General features: G+C 39.5%; 1 protein-coding gene across 1 annotated transcript in view; it reads right to left on the bottom strand.

Moving 5' to 3' along the window:
• Window positions 1-18,909, bottom strand: part of LOC111146296 (phospholipid phosphatase related 1) — a 109,922-nt gene extending 91,013 nt beyond the window's left edge. Inside the window, exon 1 of the mRNA XM_022501787.1 lies at window positions 18,847-18,909. Coding sequence (XP_022357495.1) covers window positions 18,847-18,909 — 63 coding nt within the window. The remainder of the gene's footprint in view (window positions 1-18,846) is intronic.
• Window positions 18,910-19,198: the final 289 nt, after the last annotated feature.

Below are 19,198 nucleotides of genomic sequence, written 5' to 3'. Positions count from 1 at the left end.
AAACCACTCCAAAGGATTCATTAGAAATTTTCTGTATCCTTTTTCTGACCGCTATGGAAAAATACTTAATGGAATTACCTTTACAAATGTATTAATTTATTCTACCCCGAGGATATTATATTCAGTGATTTGGCAAAACTAATCTGAACTAATAACAGACACGCATTTACTGAGACTAAGCAAATTTTCCAGTGGAGAGATACTTAGCCACTTGGAACAAATGAAGGTTGAGATATAAAGATTAAAGAATAGCTATAATGTCCAAAAGAGGTCCCAGCATTGACAGAGAGAGCACCACAAACAGACTAAAATGTAAGCTAATAAAAAAATTTTAAAAATAAAATAAAATAAAAATAAAATGCAAGCTAAATGCGTGCTGACAAAGAAAACCATCACAAGGGGGTGGAAAGCCCACTCCAACCACTTGCAAAAAATGCTCAACCCTTGGCTAATGCTCGGGGGGTAAGGGGCATTCTCCACAGATCACAGGTGTCTCCCAAAGGTGCCTGAGCCCCAACCATGCCTTCTCTGAGTCCCTAGTTTTCTCCTGTGGAATCAGGCATTGACTGCCCATTCGCTTCCATTCTGCGCATGAATTCTCCAGTACATAGTCACCCTTTAAAAATCCTAAATCTATCCCACAGGCCAGAGTTGGAATCTTGCAGCTTACCCAGACCAATATAAATGAATGAAATTGGGAGAACATAAGGTCATAGGCAGTAACAGGACTTGTTAACCAAAAACTCCATGCTCTGTTTTAAAGGGGAAGCTGTTTCCCAGCTCCAGGAGATTGTTGCATTATAGGATGTGATCCCAGTGTTAGCCATTGTTCCAATTTTTCAAGAGCTATCAGAACTTGAATTTTCAAGTAAGGTTTCTGGACTGTTAAAATCATGTGTGACCCAAAGAAAATATGTTTGGAGGTAGAACAGAGTCATTAGCCTTCCATTTGGGACCTCTCCTTAGACCTGAGCAAGTCCTTCCCTGGTCCCGTTTCTTAGTTCTGTCACTACTGACTTCTGGATATGTATTCTGTCCTCCCCCTTTGAAGAGCATTGCTTCTGTTTTCAAACTTACAGGCTCAGAATTCTTCTTTTAATTTCTGAAGGATAAACCAGGTTGATGACGGTTCCTTCAGGAATTCTTTGATTACTTCATATACCGAGATATGGTCCATTAGTGATGGACTTGCCATTGGTGGTTAGTGGGAATAGCCTGATACCACACAGGCTGAAGCTGGCATCAGGGGTAGAAGCTTGGTCCTACCCACCCATGTTTACTCGCACTTTCTCCTCACCACCCATCATTCCAACTCAGGCCTCTGAAACAATGTTCTGAAAATGTATGCACGTTCCAAGAAAGCAAGCATGCTGCCCTGTTGTTCAGAGTATGAGGATTATCACACCACAGCTGACAGAAACCACAGCACTGAAAAAAAACCCAAACCAACCTGGGTCAAAGAATTAGAGGGTATGAAGACATCTGTCCTCAATTCTCCCAATCCAGGTACCAATAAAGGATAGAAGGCAGCCCTTTTAATAATACCACAGGTCAGTGTGGTCCAATGCTTCTAGTACCTTCTCTTTTCCATTCTTCTTCATTTCTTATAAAAAGGAACAAGTGAGGGAGAGGTTGGCTATTTAGATTTTTCTTAAGGGTTTAATCATTCACTGAACCGATATTTATCATATTTGTTATACATGGAACTTACAGTCTATTGAGTGATACATAATAAAAAAGACAAAAATTAAGATAATTATAGATCATAAAAAGTATAATCTCACAAAGAACCAAAATAATGCACATAATCACAGAGGAAAACTCTTTCAGCACACAGTCATTTGTTACGTGTCCACACTCTCGACCTAAGTAGAAGGAGATAAGCAATGCCCCTTTCCGAGGTATGCGAGTCAGGAGGGGCTGTGTTTACTCTAAGTCCTGGGTAGGCGATGGAGGGGCTGCTCTGGTGGTCCACTTTGTGCCTTTACTGGGGATGTCAAACCCCACAGTGTAGACCTAGTGATGCCGGGACCCTCTTCTTCCCTGGTGAGTTCCTGGAGCAGCTCTGAGTTCTTAGAGGAAAGAATAACTCCAGGTATCAGCAGTAGTTACAAGGAGAATATAATTAGCCCATGTACAGTTAGGTGACAATTTAGCAGGAAAACCTAGGTGTCATAGCTGGGAGCTGAATCAATGTTCCTGTTCAATCCCTTCAAGAAGATTATCTGCTGGCAAAGAATCCAAGTTTACACCTATCCTTTTCCTGCCCCCACTTCCAACCCTTTGCTATAGAGCAAGAGAACGTTGGACAATCTGCTTGCTCACAAAAGTACTGAATAAAAAAGTTAGCTAAGCAGAAAGCACAGGCTCAAGGAGAAAGCGCAGTTTAATATGTCAAAGCAGCAGGTGCTTTCCTGAACAGCCTCAGGTTTACTGCCTCAAAAATCACTGGGTAAGGACTGTCCTCAAACTGAACTTCTAGAAAGTTAATCAGAAGGCTAAGGGTGTGGACTTGAAGTAACATGTTGTGAGTGAGTGAGTGTGTGTGTGTGTGTGTGTGTGTGCGAAGTGTAGCCCAGTCTGGTCCACTACCTTCCTTCCCAGAGTATGGATTTAGACATTTACAGGTAGTCTTTTGTTGTACTGACAAAAGACTAAGTTAAAAGGCCTCCAGATAATCATTATAAATCAGTAGTTTTTATTTGTTCCCAGGTTTGGCAGGTAGGCAGGCAGGATCAGTAGTTTTTAAACCTTTCTTCCACCTTGTCACTTTGGAGAAATGGTCCAGCTCCTACACATCTTTAGTCACTGTGACCTTAAAACTCACATTTTCCAGAACCCCTGGGGAAATGCTGGTGTAATCTGTGGGCACACTGTCTCTACCCCCATGACTATCCTACCCACTTCCAACCACCAGCTGACATTCTCTGCCAGGTAACAGAGCGTTTCCCTAGGGCTTTCTCACAATTATAGGAAAGTTTGTGATTCCTAAACTGAGTAAAGCTAAGTACACTGCACCTCTTTGTTTAAGTAAAACTTCTTTTTGTCTGAGCCTGTGTATCTCACACCAGCCCAGTAGTACAGGACCCTCCTATGACATTTATGGGAGCGTTCACATGTGACATCACTTCCATGCAGGCGGAGGGCCCAGCACATAGGAAAATGTCAATAAATATGTACTTAACAGATGACAGTTAAGTAAAATACCTGATTGAACACTTTTAAGGTCAAAGTCTAGTCCATGACATTATAGTCCTTTTACATGGCTGTATTTGTCATGTCCAAAGGGAATTGTCAATGTGAACTTAAGCATCAGAATATAGATGAAAATATAAAATAAAATGCTTAAATGAATACCTGCCCCAAATAACAATGACCTTTGGGTGTACATCTCGTATCTATTGGCTGTTTTCCTGTAGATGACAGAGAATTATCTGTGATTTACTTCTATTTAGAAACACTTAATTTCTGGCATTGACAAGACCTCTTTTTGGAAGAGATTTTTCAAATACATTTATCAGATGAGCTTCTCTAAAACAGTTTTTCTCAAAAGAAGACCCACCTGCCAACTGCATGTAGAATCACAGGGAGTAACTGTTTAGAATGTAGTCTCCTAATTAACTATCTTCTCCAAATCTAATCTTCAAGGAGCTAGGAATCTACATTTCTAACCCTTCTTGTGAGAAGTTTTAGAACCACTGCACAAAAACCTTGAGGGTAAGGAAAGATTATTTCTAAGAAGAAACAATAATAGAACTATGGATATATATGGACATCTATCTATCTTTCGAGAGAGAGAGAGACAAGACAGACAATGGGATAATAAATGTTTGGGAAACATACGTACCTTAAAGGTTACAAATTGGCACTGTAATCATTAAAATAAAATCCACAAGAATCCATAGGATGCTCAAGTTGGTTACCACACTTTTCCCCACCCACAGCACTTACACACACAGACCTTCTCTCCAAAAGGCAGAACCTAAACTTCTTTCTGAGACCCTGATAAAACTGAACATTACCTGATTTGTGATTTTTGCTACACTGGTGAACTGGGTGGGGGGTGAGGGGGGGCAGACTCCTACACCTAGATGTCGCCCCAGTTATTAAAAAGTTCCAAAGTTGGATTTGACTCAAAGATCTATTGGGATCTCAGACATTCCTATTAGCACCATAAGAAAATGTTGAGTCTTTTAGAGAAGGTAGAGAGCTTCATAAAGCTGTTCGATACTTGGAGGGTCCTGAAGACCCAGTCTGGAGTGCGGCTGGTCTCTAGGGAGATGAATAGGTCCGCACAAGGGCAAAGCACTAACAGAAGGGCCTGGCCTTGGCTTTGCTTCCTTGGTACATGGGAGCAGCAGCTGGTGAGTGCCCATAAACTTGGCTGGAACTCAAAATCGGAGCTAATAACACTCTGTACCCTCAGCTGAGCATCAGCCAAGCCTAGGCATTTCCCACCCAAGTGGGAAGATCAGAGCCAGGGAGAATTAGGGGTAGTACTAGTCTAGAATGTGAATCTTTCTTCCCTTTGTCATATCTATCAACACATGATTTTTATCTTTCAATACCTCATTTTCCTTATTTGCAGTGTGATGTAAAGTCCTGAAAGAGATAGAGGTTGGGGCTGGTGAGCCCACAAATCCCCCATGGGTTTGAGCTAGTTGCTACTACCCCTCACGCAAGCTCTTGGGAACAAATGATAAAAACCTTACATTTATTATGATATGAAGCCAACACTCAAGCTAAATCAGCAAAAAAAAAAAACAAAAACAAAAACAAAATGAGTCCTGCAAGCTTGATTTTTTTAAAATATTAAGACATAGGGAGTCTTTTTATATGAGCATAATCCTGCTGAATTTATGAAGACCAATGGGAAATTAAGAGGAACTTGCAACACATGGGGAAGCACCCTTGGGTTATTTTCACACATTTTCAATGGACGTTCATCTCTATAGACCGCTTAATCAAGTCAGCCACAAGAAAAACAAGACATAATTCTCTTTATCAAATTCCTTCCCCTGTTCTGATTCTACATGGAAAATATATTCTCCTTTGGGAGTGGAAGTAGGAAACCTGCGCTTTCAGGGGAATACAATCATTTGGAAAGGATATATTCTGCCATAAAAATCTGTGTTTGCATTTCTGGAGTAAAAATAACTACAGAATAAATAGATACCTACGAATGTTACAGAAATAAATATGTATATTTGCACTTATGTGTAAGTCTGTATTTTTTTTCCCCTTAACCCCTACTTGATCCACATAACAAATAACAAGTCTCATTGCCTTATTTCAGAGGATAATCTTGTTCGAAGCTAGAAGCAACCTTACCGTTCAATCTGTGTGTTTTACAGATGCAAAATGAAGCCTAGAAGCTTCAAAGGGATTTCAGCAAGGCCACAGGGCTTCGAAGTCACACTAGAAGGAAGAAGAAAACCCCAGCTCCCTGACTTCTGGACCAGCACTGCTTCCAAAGGACTATGGAGCCTTTATGCTCTGAGTCTCCGCTGAGATCCCATACAGCTCAGTTCAAGAAGTATAAAGAGTACGTTTATTGCTCCATCTGTAACACGGCCTGGATATGTTAGACATACCAACAGTGTGACAAAGTTAGAAGAAAAACTGCCCTGCTGCTGCTTTTGGAAATGGCACCACTCCCAAGTCATCCGGTCCTGACAAAGCTGCTGCTGCTGAAAATCTGTATCTGCAGGAGCTGAGCAAAAATCAATGATTTCGGGTTTTATGGTCATTTGACATTTCTGGGAGCTCTTGGCAAATTTCATTCAATTCTGCACAATAAGAGTTTATTAAGCATGATAGCAGAGGTGGCCAGAGCCCTGCCCACCGTCCTTCAGCCCTCACTGTTTTCTTAGAAAGTCACTCCCTGCCTGAGGGTTTTCTGAGGTGCATGAGAGCACTGGCCGCACGCAGGGCTGGCCAAAGCGCCCAGGAATTGATGCCCCTTGCAGTAAACCTTGCAGCTACCATAGCATGAATCCTGCAACTTCCTCACTCCTTATGGAAACCCTGAGGCATATTCCAGGCAACCTTCCAGAAGTTTCCAACCGCACTGAGCCCCAGGTCTCCACAATGGCACCTGCTCTTCAGTGCACCCTCTATTAGCTTCTCTCCTTTGCCATTTCCCTGCTCTCTACGGGTACTTTCAAATTCCTTGCACTCCAATTTTTGTCTTTGAGTCTGTTTCTGGAGGAAACCAACCTGAGATAAGCATATATTCTGTACAAATTATTTTTCTATAATAGATATGTAAAAAAAACCATCCTCGCCTGCCAAAGGTTGAAGCCAGAGGGCAGTAAGACTTCTGCGTACATAACCCCACAGGAAAGACAGAAAAAGACAATACTTTGGGAGGAAACTAGAAATATATACACAATAAAAGTCTGTTCACTAATAAAATATCTGCCCAATGAAAAGTGGAATTTGCCATTGAGAACTTGGCACGGAATTCTCTATAGCACGAAGGGGTCACAGCCAAAGTCGTGACATTACACACATCGAGTCAACCGAAGTCCTGAGTTCACTTGGAAACAGGTGTCAGAGAACTTGCCTTTGCTCATACAGTGCAAGCTTGAAGGATCAGTCCAAAAGGAAAACGTTGATGTAACCCAGCCTGTTTTTTTGTGGCCGGGGGGGGGGGGGGGGGGGCGGCACATAAACTCCCAGACTGGTTGAACAAGATTCATTGGCTATCTTGCATCTTGGTTTGAAGGTCAAAACGATTTGTCTTTTTACTCAGTTCTGTCCAAACAGACTAATTTCTGTAGAAAGCAAATAAATTAAACAGTGGAATTTTGTGTATGTCATTAGGTTGACAGGTCAGTCATTTGAGTTTTCACTTGAGCTAGCGGCTGTGCCAAAGTCAGCCGAATGTTCGCAGGTCAGAGACAGCGGCTATGTAGATTTCTATAAATAAAGCTCCTTCGGCTCAAGACACTTATGGAACAAAACTGACAGAACAGAGAAAGTTAAATAAAAATATATGAAAAAAAAACCCTTGAGGGCATTCTTGAGCTGATAAAATGCTGGCTTTGTCGTGTGCATGCTTCTAGCGGGGTTGTCATGTGAGCTAATGAGTGGTGATCTACCTGCCGTGTGATGGGTTCCTTAAAAATGCTATTTAATCCTCAAAACAACCTAGTGAAGCAGGTATTATTATTATTATTATTACCCCTTAGTAGATGAGAAAACTGAAACTTGGAGATGTTCAGTAATTTGCTGAAGGTGACACAGATGTTTTGTCAAACCCTCAAATCCTAACCTTTCCCCAAAATACCATGCTGTCTTCCTATGGAGCTGAAAAGAAAGACACCAAATTTCAGCCTCAAAGTGTTTGGCTTAGGAGATGCTAAAGACACATTTCAACAACTGTTAGGTGAGAGGAACTTATACTTTAGTAACATACAGTTGAAATTCTTCATGAATAACATGTAGTTCCTGGGAAAATGAATGTTTAAAATGCCCCCATCCTTTTTTTTTTTTGGCTAACCAAGCTTTTGTCTATTATCAAAAGAAAATTAATTCCTAAGTTATCTAAATTCCATGTGTATATACAAAATTAATATTCATCTCCAGAAAATCTGAAGATTTTTTTTTCCTCAAGGAAAAGCTGCAGGATTTAATATCAAGTGATTGGCATCCTTTGGGAAGGATGTTGAACACGTTAGATTTCTGAAAAGGATGAACAACCCACAGAGAAATGACAGCAGACAATGTGGAAAAAATTGCCGAAATTGACTCAATTTTAATTGGGCAGATTTAATAAAATTACCTTCATCAAATCTCTTTTAAAAATTATTTAGCTCTCTATTCTTTAAGTCTTAACCTCTAATTTGGAATAAAGTTTTTCTACTTCATATGTATTCTCTGCCCTAGTTTGCATCCCCCCACCCCCCAAACTGGATCTCAAGACAATGATGTCAGTGCAAGCAAAGTAGTTGTGAAATGTTCTCAGGAAGCAGTAGAGGAATTGGGGAAGGGAACAGGGAAGGAAGAAGGGGGAGGAAGTTGGGGGGGGGAGCCAGCCAGGTTGGGGGGGGGAATGGGAGGGAGTGGGGAGATGAAAGCCAGGAAAGGGAGGAAAGCCAATAAAGGTACATTAATGGGTAGGTTATTACTACAGGCAAGGCATTTTTACCTTGATGGGGACCTCTCAAAGACTATATCAAACTCCTTTCAAAATGGTCCCACTGAGGACAGTTTATCCACCCTCACTCCTTCTTCATGGGTCAAGGGTAAGTGGGAGTAACTTGGCAATCATGGCATCCTCAGCTTGTTAGGTATAACATACGTCTACGGGCAGAAAATGGCCTCATCTAGAGGACAGACAACAGAGAAACTGTGTGTTTGTTCAGAACTGTATGCTAGTGCCTTTGGGATGGATCAAGGGCAAATGGGCAGGGCACTGCCAGCATCTGCTAAGCTGGGTCTATTGGTGTGGAGGTACAATTGGCTTTATTTAGTTCTCAAACTTGACTGTACATAAGAATGACCTGAAAAACTGAGAAAAATGCGTATCTTTCACCTCCCTCCCCCATTCTAATTAAGATCAGTGGCTGGGTTCAGGAATCTGAATTTTAACTAGCACTCCAATCATTTCAAAGCAGGTGGTCCTCAGGCTACACTGTGAAGATACTGTGCTAGTGAAGCCATCCCATGTGGGCTAACCATTGTCTCGGAGAGAAAAATCTCTTACTTGACTTTAGATGGACTTTACTTTCCTATGTTCCATTTTTTCAAATATAAGCTATTGTTCATAAAAAGAATATAACGAGTGTGTGGATGGGTTAGCGCTTTGTAGGTCTAATTCTGGAAAAATCACTTTAAATGTGGTTACTCTAAGTGACCATGGATCAGAGCAAAATGATCAGACACCCTTACACTAGAGTGATCATACTTTTCCAACACACGGTGTGATGAGCAGGTGTGAACGTGTGAGGAAAACTGTTCTTGTATAAACATTATTTAAAAATGTTTATAGCTTCTGCTTTTGAGATTATTCAGCTGGGAATAACTAATTCAATTTGCTATTGATGATGACAGGGTCAGAAGTTACAGGTTTGCTTGCTAACTCAGTCAATAGCCAGCTGTGTGATCTCAGACAAGTCACTTAACCACTCTGAATCTCAGTTATCTTTTCTGAAACAAGAGACATTTTCATAAGTGATCTAAATCCCTGTTTAGCACTAAGAGTTTATATGTTTATCATTAACTGTGCGGAGAGTTGTTTTAGGTGGTGGTGCACGGCGTGGGTGGGGAGGGGGGAAGTGGGGCATATATTTACTTCACTGATAAAACATGCACCAAAAGAGCTTGAGGACCATGGGAAGACACTCTGGCCAGAGCTGCCAGTTGAGTAGAAAAAGCCAGTTCCATCAAGATGTATAGAAAAGAGTTTTAAAACTGAAAATAAGATCATTATTTTACATAATGAACAATTTCATATATCAACCTATAGCCAGAGAGAAGAAATTCAGAGTACTCAAATATATTCTCTTAAACGAGACCAATAATTAAAGCATGATTATAATTATTTATATAATGCTCCCTAAAGCTTGGTGTTCGTGAAATCCACATAGTATATGTTGTAAAAAATAATCAATTGTTAGGAAGAGCCACTCTCACTATTGTTTCAATTAATTCCACCCTGAGAAATGATGTGAGACTCAGACTTTTTGTGAATATAAGGGGTTTTCAAATTACAGAAGTAGTAATCAGTTTCTATCTTTGTATAAAGAATTCTGTACTTTATACTACATGCATCAATAACTTAGCACAATCTTAAAAAGCAGTTATTTAATTTTTCCTGATGGAAAAAGTACGTAGGTTCCATGCAAAAAATATACCTTTAACGCCAACGCCCAGAAATGAACACTGCATACCCCTTTGTTTTCTGGCCATATAACTGTATAGACACCCACACATATTTCCAAAAGGGCATGGTATTTTGCATCTGGACTACAGATTTGAACAGAGAGATTATGTGGCTGGAAGTTCACTGCCTAGGGTCATGACCCTACCATACCTGGCATGTCTGAGTAGTTGCTGAGGTTGATGGTCCCCCCAAAATAATTTCCCTGAATTAATCTGCATGCAGAAAACAGAAGACCAATTAGGATCAAAGAGACAGGTATGTCCACGTAGGTATTGGCCCTTCCACAAGTACACGGATTCATGTCTGAGTCCTGCAAACAGAAGGGCTGTAGCCCAAAACGTAAGACCTAGCAGCACCCCACTAATGCTCTGGTGATGAAGTGAGACGGTGAGTTTGAGAGCAGGGCTCCTTCCCAGCCTCAGTGTAGAGAACAGCAGCTCTGATGGCCGGCATTCCCCAGTGTGAACAGTGTTAACAACGGCAGGGTGAGGCACCTTTATGAGGCTCCTTTGCTTAAGAAAATGAATATGCATTGGCTGGACTGGATGTAAATTCTCTAGTTCTCTGGGTAACAAGAGCAGGAAGCCTGCTTTGTGAGCACAGCTGGTAATTTCGGGCTTACCCAGGAAGACTGGGGCTGCTGGAATCTGCTGTGACCAGCTGTGAGCACCAGACAGTGAGATTTTTGGTTCTTACTGATAATGTCCCTCTCATCGACACTCACAGTCTGGAGAAGCCCAGTAGACTCTGATTATATACTGTTTTGAACCCATCCCCCTTTCACCCATTTCCTTATCTACTCTGAATGTTTCTTCATGGCATTAAATACTTTTCTATAATATCATTTTTATGGATGCAGTGTTATACTTTTTGAATGGACAAGAACTTTTAAATCCCCCTGTAAGTTTAACAGTAGGGGCTTTCCTTTTTCACCATTCACAATTTTAATAGTAAATCATCTTGCAGCAAAATTTGTCACATCCATGATTACTTCGGTAGCATAGATGAAGAGTGTGCTTTTGGGGGTCCCAAGGGGAATACAAAATCTTAAAGATTTGGTGCACAGTGCCAAGCCACTCTCCCTACAGACTGCTATTTTATACTTCCTGCTCCTGTAAGTGAGCATTCCTATAAATTATATTTTTATGTGCTGTGAGATAGGATCATCTCGCACTCTGCCTAAGCCAAACCACTGTAAATCAGGGACCCTCTGTAGTATTCTTCAAGCTCTGAAAGAAGAGCAGATTGTAGAAAGGGAAATTCACATTTCAACATTACTGTATGTTTGGAATTCTGGCCTCTGAACTTATCAGACGGCACTAACGAGGTTAGTTCTCCACTGTAGAAAGTTCACTTCTTCTGTGTGACTAGGAGACCAATCATTATGCCTACATCGATGCAGTGGAAGGGACAGAAGGTAAATTTATGTTAAATTAAAATCCCAACTTTAACACCCATTGGCAGTGTGGCCTTGAGCAAGTCTGTTAACTTCTCTGGACCTCGTGGTCTTCATTTGAAATTTAAAAATGTGAAGACCTACTCCTATTGCATAGGGTCGATATTATTCTATTGATACTGATAGCCTATTGATAGTACTCCAGTTCCATAATAGAACACCATGCAAATGTCAAATATGGTGTATTTAATGGTGTCATACCAGTATTTTCAGATTAAAAAAAATGAAATCTGGGTCACTTAGATTCTGAGATATATGCAGAGAGTTATGTATTTCATTAGAATGCGGATACGAGCAAAGTGGCTCTCATTCTGACCGTGTCCCTGCCCTGTTCAAAATCCTTCCATGGCATTTTATAGTTAGTAGCATTACCATTTTTAGATCACCAGTGAGAATGCACATCTTTTCTTACACATATTAGAGATTTGTATTTTCCTCCAGGGTCAGGTTGGGTATTTTATTATCTTTGCAAGGGCAGGTGAGTGATGGAGTAGAAACAGTAAGGAAAATAGGAGGAGGGTGTGGTGGGAATGATTTCAGAAAGAGAGGACTTGAAGAGTCCCAGGCCCAGCTCCTAGTCCTTCCCTTGGAGTCCAACCATCTGATTCCCCCCTACCAAACCTTCGGTTCTCCTCTCTTGATCTTTTGTCCTTCAGGACCAGATCTAGTTTCTTAGTCCTAACTTCTCTTCCCCAGATGGTGGTTTATTTTAATGGGGCCCTTGATCCCCAAACATCCAACTTGAAGAAACTCAATGCTGAAGAACCGAGGAAGCTCACTCAGTGGGAAGAGCGTCTGAGGACAAAGATGAGGGGTGATGGCAGTCGTGTCTTCTTTTTAAAATCAACACTGGCACTTTGATACTGTGAAAAATAATAGATACCTAAATGTTGGCATTGTCCTTTTGCTCCATGTGGCAAACGCTAGTCAAAGTGGGGGTTACATAAGAAAAGGCACAGGAAAGTACTTTATAACTTATATTTGTCATTGCAATTTAAAAGACTAACGGATTTTTCTTTGCTTTGTTTGAAACCTTATCTAATAACATCTCAATATATATTCTAAAAACGTCATCCCCTTAAGGCCAGCAATGTTGCATATCTGGGGATTAAACTGCCATATTAAACTCTCTAAGGCTGAGGGTTTTGGTGTCTCTGTGTGTGTGTATGGTTAGTTTTATTTTTCATCTTTGTTGGTTTTGTATGTCTTTTATATTGGATAGGAGCTATTACTTTTGATTATTTTTATGCTACTATTTATTAATCACTTCCTACTCGGCAAGTACTTTCAGGTGCATTACCTCATTTATTTCTCAAATAAATGCCCAAGAGGAAGTTTTTTTTTTTTTTTTTTCATTTCACAGATGAAGCAGCTGAGGTCCAAAGAAGCTATCTGAGTCTACAGTATCAGTAAATGGAAGAGCTGAGATTCGAACCCACTGCCTTTGATAACAACTTATTTTCTGTTTGTACCCTACCTATGCCTAAGGATATGGTTTTTGGTACTTTCTCCTTGTCAATTCCCAGGTGTGACTTAAATACAAAAATCTTTGTTGCAATCTGAGTCTCAGGAACAAGGGGGTCAGATCTCCTAAATCTTAGCTCCTGCAAGCAAATAGCAGAGAGCAAGGCTAAGAGTCACTATTAAGTCCCAGGCACACAAAATAAGAGAGGCTTGGAAACAGCGCTCATTGTCCCAAAATGATAATGAGCAATGCCTTCACTTTTGGCTCCAGAGAAGAAAGACACTCAGAACCAGCAAGTTCTTGAAAAACTTCATGAGATTATTTATCTGCAGGCTGGCATTTATAACAATCACCTGGTAGGTTCCAGCTGAGAAAAATGAGTTGTCAAAAACAGCAATAAAAGTCTCAAGTACAAGCAACCATCAAAATGATAAAACTGTCACATCTGTACATATCAAGCAACAATTGCATTCATTATGTCCAAACTCCTAGTACTTAATATTGTCTGTCAAGGAAGCTAAGCTCCATTTAGAATTTTGCTGTTAGCATGAATATATTTGAAAGAGATTTGACTGTTTGAGTTATTCATGATTTTACAGAGAATGCAATGTAACTGTCTTGAGAAGAATCCACTGGTATCTGGAAAGATTTGTCAAGAGGGATATCTCAGTCCCAAAATACCTCCATATTTTGAAAAAAAAAAAATACACTGGTACTGATTGAGGGGAGCTTGAGGGATCTTAGCACATGTCCTTATTTTTAGGGAAAAAATTATACTTCAGTCACCAATTTGAGTGTGTTTTCCCCTGAGGGAAATCCTCTTTTGTTGATCCTCAAGGAGGAGAAATGTCACTGAAATGACAGAAAGAAAAGGGGAGGAAAAGGAAGCAGGAAGACAGGAGAGGGGATCCAAAATATATTGAGAGAACAAGGGAGAGGAGGAGGCAAGGATGGAGGAAGGCAGGGTTAACTATAATATAAAGACAATCTCAGATAACTATTACAAATGCTTACAATTCACTAGATCCATGCTGAAAGTTCCAGGAGGAAATTAAACCCAAAGGGAAGGAGAGGAATAAAGGGAGGAATGGTGAGCAAAAAAAATGAGTATGTGGGTAAATTCAAAGGAACCATGACTGAAACATTAGCGAAAAAATATAAGGAAGATATAAAAATCAAGAATGACACCCAAGATCTCAAATTGGCTTAATATCATCACTGTTTAAGAAAAGCCAAGAGTGGGGCACCTGGGTGGCTCAGTGGGTTAAACCTCTGCCTTCGGCTCAGGTCATGATCTCAGGGTCCTGGGATCAATCCCCGCATCCGGCTCTCTGCTCAGCAAGGAACCTGCTTCCCCCTCTTTCTCTCTGCCTGCTGCTTTGCCTGCTTGTGATCTCTCTCTCCCTCTGTCAAAAAAAAAAAAAAAATCTTAAAAAAAGAAAAAAGAAAAGCCAAGAGCTATTGGTTAATCTTATTGTTTGTTATGTTTATATATTTAAAAGAAGAGGAAGTTTTAAAAGAATAGAAGTGAGTGGGAGAAAGATGAATACCATATGATTTTACTTACATGTGCAATTTAAGAAACAAAACAGACGAACATAGGGAAAAAAACCAACAATAACAGGCAAACCGAAAGAGAGACTCTTAACTATAGAGAACAAACTGAGGGTTGCTGGAGGAAAGGTGGGCTAGGGATGGGTAAACGGATGACAGGAATTCAGAAGGGCATTTGCGTTGAGCACTGGGCTTTGTAAGTCAGGAATCACGGCATTCTCCTCCTGAAATTAATATTACACTGTATGTTAACTAATAAGAATTAAAATAAAAACTTGAAACAAACAAAAAAGAAATAGAATCTGTAATTTACAACATAAAGGGGGGATTAAAACAAATGAAGTAATCTACTCTAGAAGGCGGGGAACAGGAAAAAAAAAAGAAAAAGGAATGAAAGTCCATATTTATAGCTTAATGCTGGAACACCTGATGTAGTCTCTTTTAAGTCAGTAATGAGGCGTGGATGTCTTTTACCTCTGCCTCCATCCAGCATTACATTGGAGGTCTTACCCAAAGCAAAAAGATAAGAAAAAGTCATAATCAGAAAAGAAGAAACAAATCTGCTACTAATTGCAGGTGATATAACTATCTGAACAAAAATGAATATACACATCCTAAAACAAAGAGTTTAACAAAGTTTCCTCAAGGAAACAGATATAAAAATAATAATATTGTTCTTAAACTGAAGCGAACAACTGGAAAATGTAATCATACCCTAGCAATTCCATTGTTAAGTGTCAGTCCAAGGGAAGCTCTTGCAAGGATCTGGAGACTGAAAAAAAGGACCTTTTCCACAAAAGAAAGGTGCAAGAGTAAAATAGGTATTAAGAAAACAAAAAAGAACCAAGCAAACTGTCCCTCACTAGGTGTATTCACACAATGAGATAAAATGCGAATTTAAAAGGAATGGATTGCTGATCTGGGCAAATTTCAGAAACCTAATGCTGAATGAAAAGGCAAGTTGTGAAAGGAAAGTTCAATACGGTGTCATTTACATAAATGTCATTTATGTCATTTATGTAAAATCTCCCTAAGATATTAATTATGAATATGTGGACATATAGGAAAAATATGAAAATATGGATGAGAATCGTGCAGGACAATAAAGTCTCCAACTTCACAGATACCTTTCCTTCTAGGTCCAGGGCAGGAGGACTTCTGTCATATTTGTAATATTTTATTTTCCCTGAAAAAAATGCTTGAAGCATCTATGGCAAAATTTTAAGATTTGGTTTTGATGGTGGGTGCAGTAGTGTCTGTTATATTTTCTCTGTTTGAATTATTTTATAATTAAGAAGCAATAGTGAAAAGACATTCATTGATCAAATTGATATTTTAACCAAGTTATTCTTGACCACGTTTTTCAATATTCCTGTAACAATACTTGACATAATATCGGTAAACAGTAGGGGTTTTTTTTGTTTCTTCCCCACACCCCCAACTGGATCTTACTCAAAGTTTTGTTGCCCAATCTCAGAAGAAATATTTAAAAAATGTTTTCTTAATTAAAAAAAAAAGTGGGGGGGCACCTGGGTGGCTCAGTGTGTTAAACCTCTGCCTTGGGCTCAGGTCATAATTCCAGGGTCCTGGGATCAAGCCCCACGTCAGGCTCTCTGCTCAGTGGGGAGCCTGATTCCCGCCCCCCCTGCCTGTCTCTATGCCTACTTGTGATCTCTGTCTGTCAAATAAATAATAAAAATAAAAATTAAAAAAAGTTGGAGGTGCCTGGGTGGTTCAGTCAGTTAAACGTCCAACTCTTGATTTCAGCTTAGCTCACCATCTCAGGTTTCTAAGTTCAAGCTTGGCCTCAGGCTCCCCACTGGGTGTGGAATCTATTTAGGATTCTTTCTTTCCTTTTCCCTCTGACCCTTCCCACCCATTTTTTTTTCTTTTTTCACCTTTTGACCCCCTTCACCTATTTTTCCCACCCCACCAACTACTAATCTGTTCTATCTATGAACTTGGTTGATTTTTTTTCCTTTAATTCCACACATGAGAGAGATCATACAGTATTTGTCTTCTCAGACTTATTTCCCTCAGCATAATGCCCTTAAGTTCCACCCATATTGTCATATATTGCAAGATTTCATTCCAATGGCTGAATAATATTGCATTGTGTGTCCACTTCACAATTTCCCTATCCCTTCATCCATGGGTGGACACTTGGGTTTTTACCATACTGTGACTATTGTAAATAATGTTGCAACGAATATTGAGGTCCATACAACAGTGTTTAGCAGAAGAAACACAGCAAAATCATGAAAGCCACCTTGAAATGTACCTCCTCCCCTCTTTTTTTTTTTTTTTAAAGATTTTATTCATTTACTTGACAGACAGAGATCACAAGTAGGCGAAGAGGCAGGCAGAGAGAGAGAGAGAGAGGAAGAAGCAGGCTCCCCGCTGAGCAGAGAGCCCAATGTGGGGCTCAATCCCAGAACCCTGGGATCATGACCTGAGCTGAAGGCAGAGGCTTTAACCCACTGAGCCACCCAGGCGCCCCAGTACCTCCTCCCCTCTTAAGATCTACTTTGTTTTACTTCCTCTTTTTCCTTCTCCTGCCTGTTTCTGAGAAAAGTCACTCTTTTTTTAATGTTTTTATTTCAATTCCAGTTAGTTAACAGTGCAATATTAAGGAGTGCACCTGTGATGAGTACCAGGTGTTGTTAAGTGTTGAATCATAAATTATACACCTGATGTACCTTAAGCTTCCATGCAGAATAAGAACGACAATGCAACAAGAAAAAGAATAAACTATCTTTCCTTTCCCAGATTTTTTGATTTATATTTATGTTTGTGCCAGGTTAAGGCAGAGAAAGACAGATTTATGTCTTTTTCTGCTTGCTCTACCAGTCAGCTCATCGTTCATCCGTTAGGGGACTGAAAATTTTCAGAGATACACCTTCCAGCAATAACTTAAACCTCTCACTTTGAGGTTTGGTTCTTGTTTGGTTTTTAGGAAAATTTAAAATAAAATTTCTACCAGGAGGATAAAGATAATGAGAGATGACCTATTCTCTAATTTCCCCCAGTTTACTTTATAAATTTCTTTTTCTTACAACAAAAGAAAAAAGATTTTAACATTGCAAGACAGATATGGTGCCACAGCGTTCTTCCCTTTTCCCCATAAGCTGCATGAGACACCCTTCCCCTCATTAAACTTCCAATATGAACAATATGAGCCCACAAAATACATAAGGTATAGTTATTGCCTGAATGGAGTTATTCTTGGCCTTAGAAGCAAGAATAAAGGAGTTAGAGTTTTAGGTGTAACAAGTTAAAGGGTCAAGTTAGAGTATGAAGAATATGCGTTTCTGTTGAGAAAGGAGTTCTTTGTTTACCCTTTCAGATTTAACATAGTTTGAGTCTTTAAGTATCCTGACTTACATTAACATCTCTGTCCCAAGTTAATGTCCTATTTCCACCTAATTTTCCAATACGAAGAGGTCCACAAATATCACCAGAAAATAAATCAAGTACTATTTGTTCATCTAAACTACCAAGGGATTTCTGTAAAGTGAAACTCAAAGATCATCAAAACATATATTTGGCCTAAAATCAGAATGCTCAGTTACCCAATAGACTGTATAAATAGCTAAGTTTACTTCAAGAGGTAGAAAATAAAAATATTGTTGCACTGATTCATAGGAAGTGTTTAAACACATAGGTACTAAAGGTACCATTTTGCTAATATAATTAGCGGTTTACCTCAAGTGTTGATTGTTTTCACATAGGTAATTAAGTGCATCAACATGCACGTTCCTCCCACACTCAGCCAAAAAGATCCCATAAGAATATGCTACAGCTGGTCTTGGATATCTTATTTTGAGACAACCTGGAGTAGCTAGCTTTTTCTGCTTTTGCATCAGATCATTCCAGACTTCCTAAAATTTCCATGTTTTGTCTCCTCTATAGCAAACATTATAGAGAGGGAAGTATAGTGGGAAAGGAGTGTAATGAGTTTAACCAAGAAGATGCTAGAGAACTGTTTGTTGGTACAAACTTGGAGCAACTCAACAAAATCATTCATGACCAAAAGAAACTGCACATTACGTAAGCTCTCAATACTCTACTAAAGAAAAATGCCCAGTGGAAATAGTCAATTCTAAAATTTCCTTTTCTTTATTTGGGCTGTAAGGCAAAAGTCCAACTAACATCATCTGTAAACCAACTGGCTTGTTGATTCCTGAAATATGATATTTATTTTAAAAACTGATCTAATTAAAATGCTGCATTCATAATTAATACATTCAAGTCACCACTGAAAATAAAAAGGATATAATAAAACAAAATTATTTTGCACCCCACAGATAAACCTTCTTGTTCTATGGCTTCCGATTCAAGGAACACTTTGCATAATTTATTCTTTACCAATATTTGTGCTATCAAAATTTGTCAAATAACTTTACAACATAACCCAAGTTCTCAGCCTCAAAACTACTATTATTCCAATTTGTCCATAAAGGCAAGAAATACACATACCTCGACAAATATAAAACACGGGATGATGGAATAACTTCGTTGAGTGTTGTTTCCTACAGCCATTTCTTACACCATGTAGCAAGATGGCACCCTCTGCAACTGTCTCCAGGCTGCAAAAGAAATAGGTAACATGGTGTAAGAACCACGTGTTTAACAATCCCTTGGGTCTTTATGTAAAAATATTAGCTGCCCTCCAGATAAACAAGCTGTGGATAAACAATGCAAATAGCAATCTATAATACAGTCTAGACAGAGTAGTCATCATCCTAGGGAAAAGAAATATAAATACTAGCCATGAACAGTCTTAGAGTCTAAAGGACAGGTAGGAAGCTGCCCATGCACAAAGCTATGT

The sequence above is a fragment of the Enhydra lutris genome, unplaced genomic scaffold (genome assembly GCF_002288905.1).
Source record: "Enhydra lutris kenyoni isolate GAN:26980312 unplaced genomic scaffold, ASM228890v2 scaffoldscaffold13, whole genome shotgun sequence".
Classification (NCBI taxonomy): domain Eukaryota; kingdom Metazoa; phylum Chordata; class Mammalia; order Carnivora; family Mustelidae; genus Enhydra; species Enhydra lutris.
This window is presented reverse-complemented; position numbering and strand designations above follow the sequence as displayed.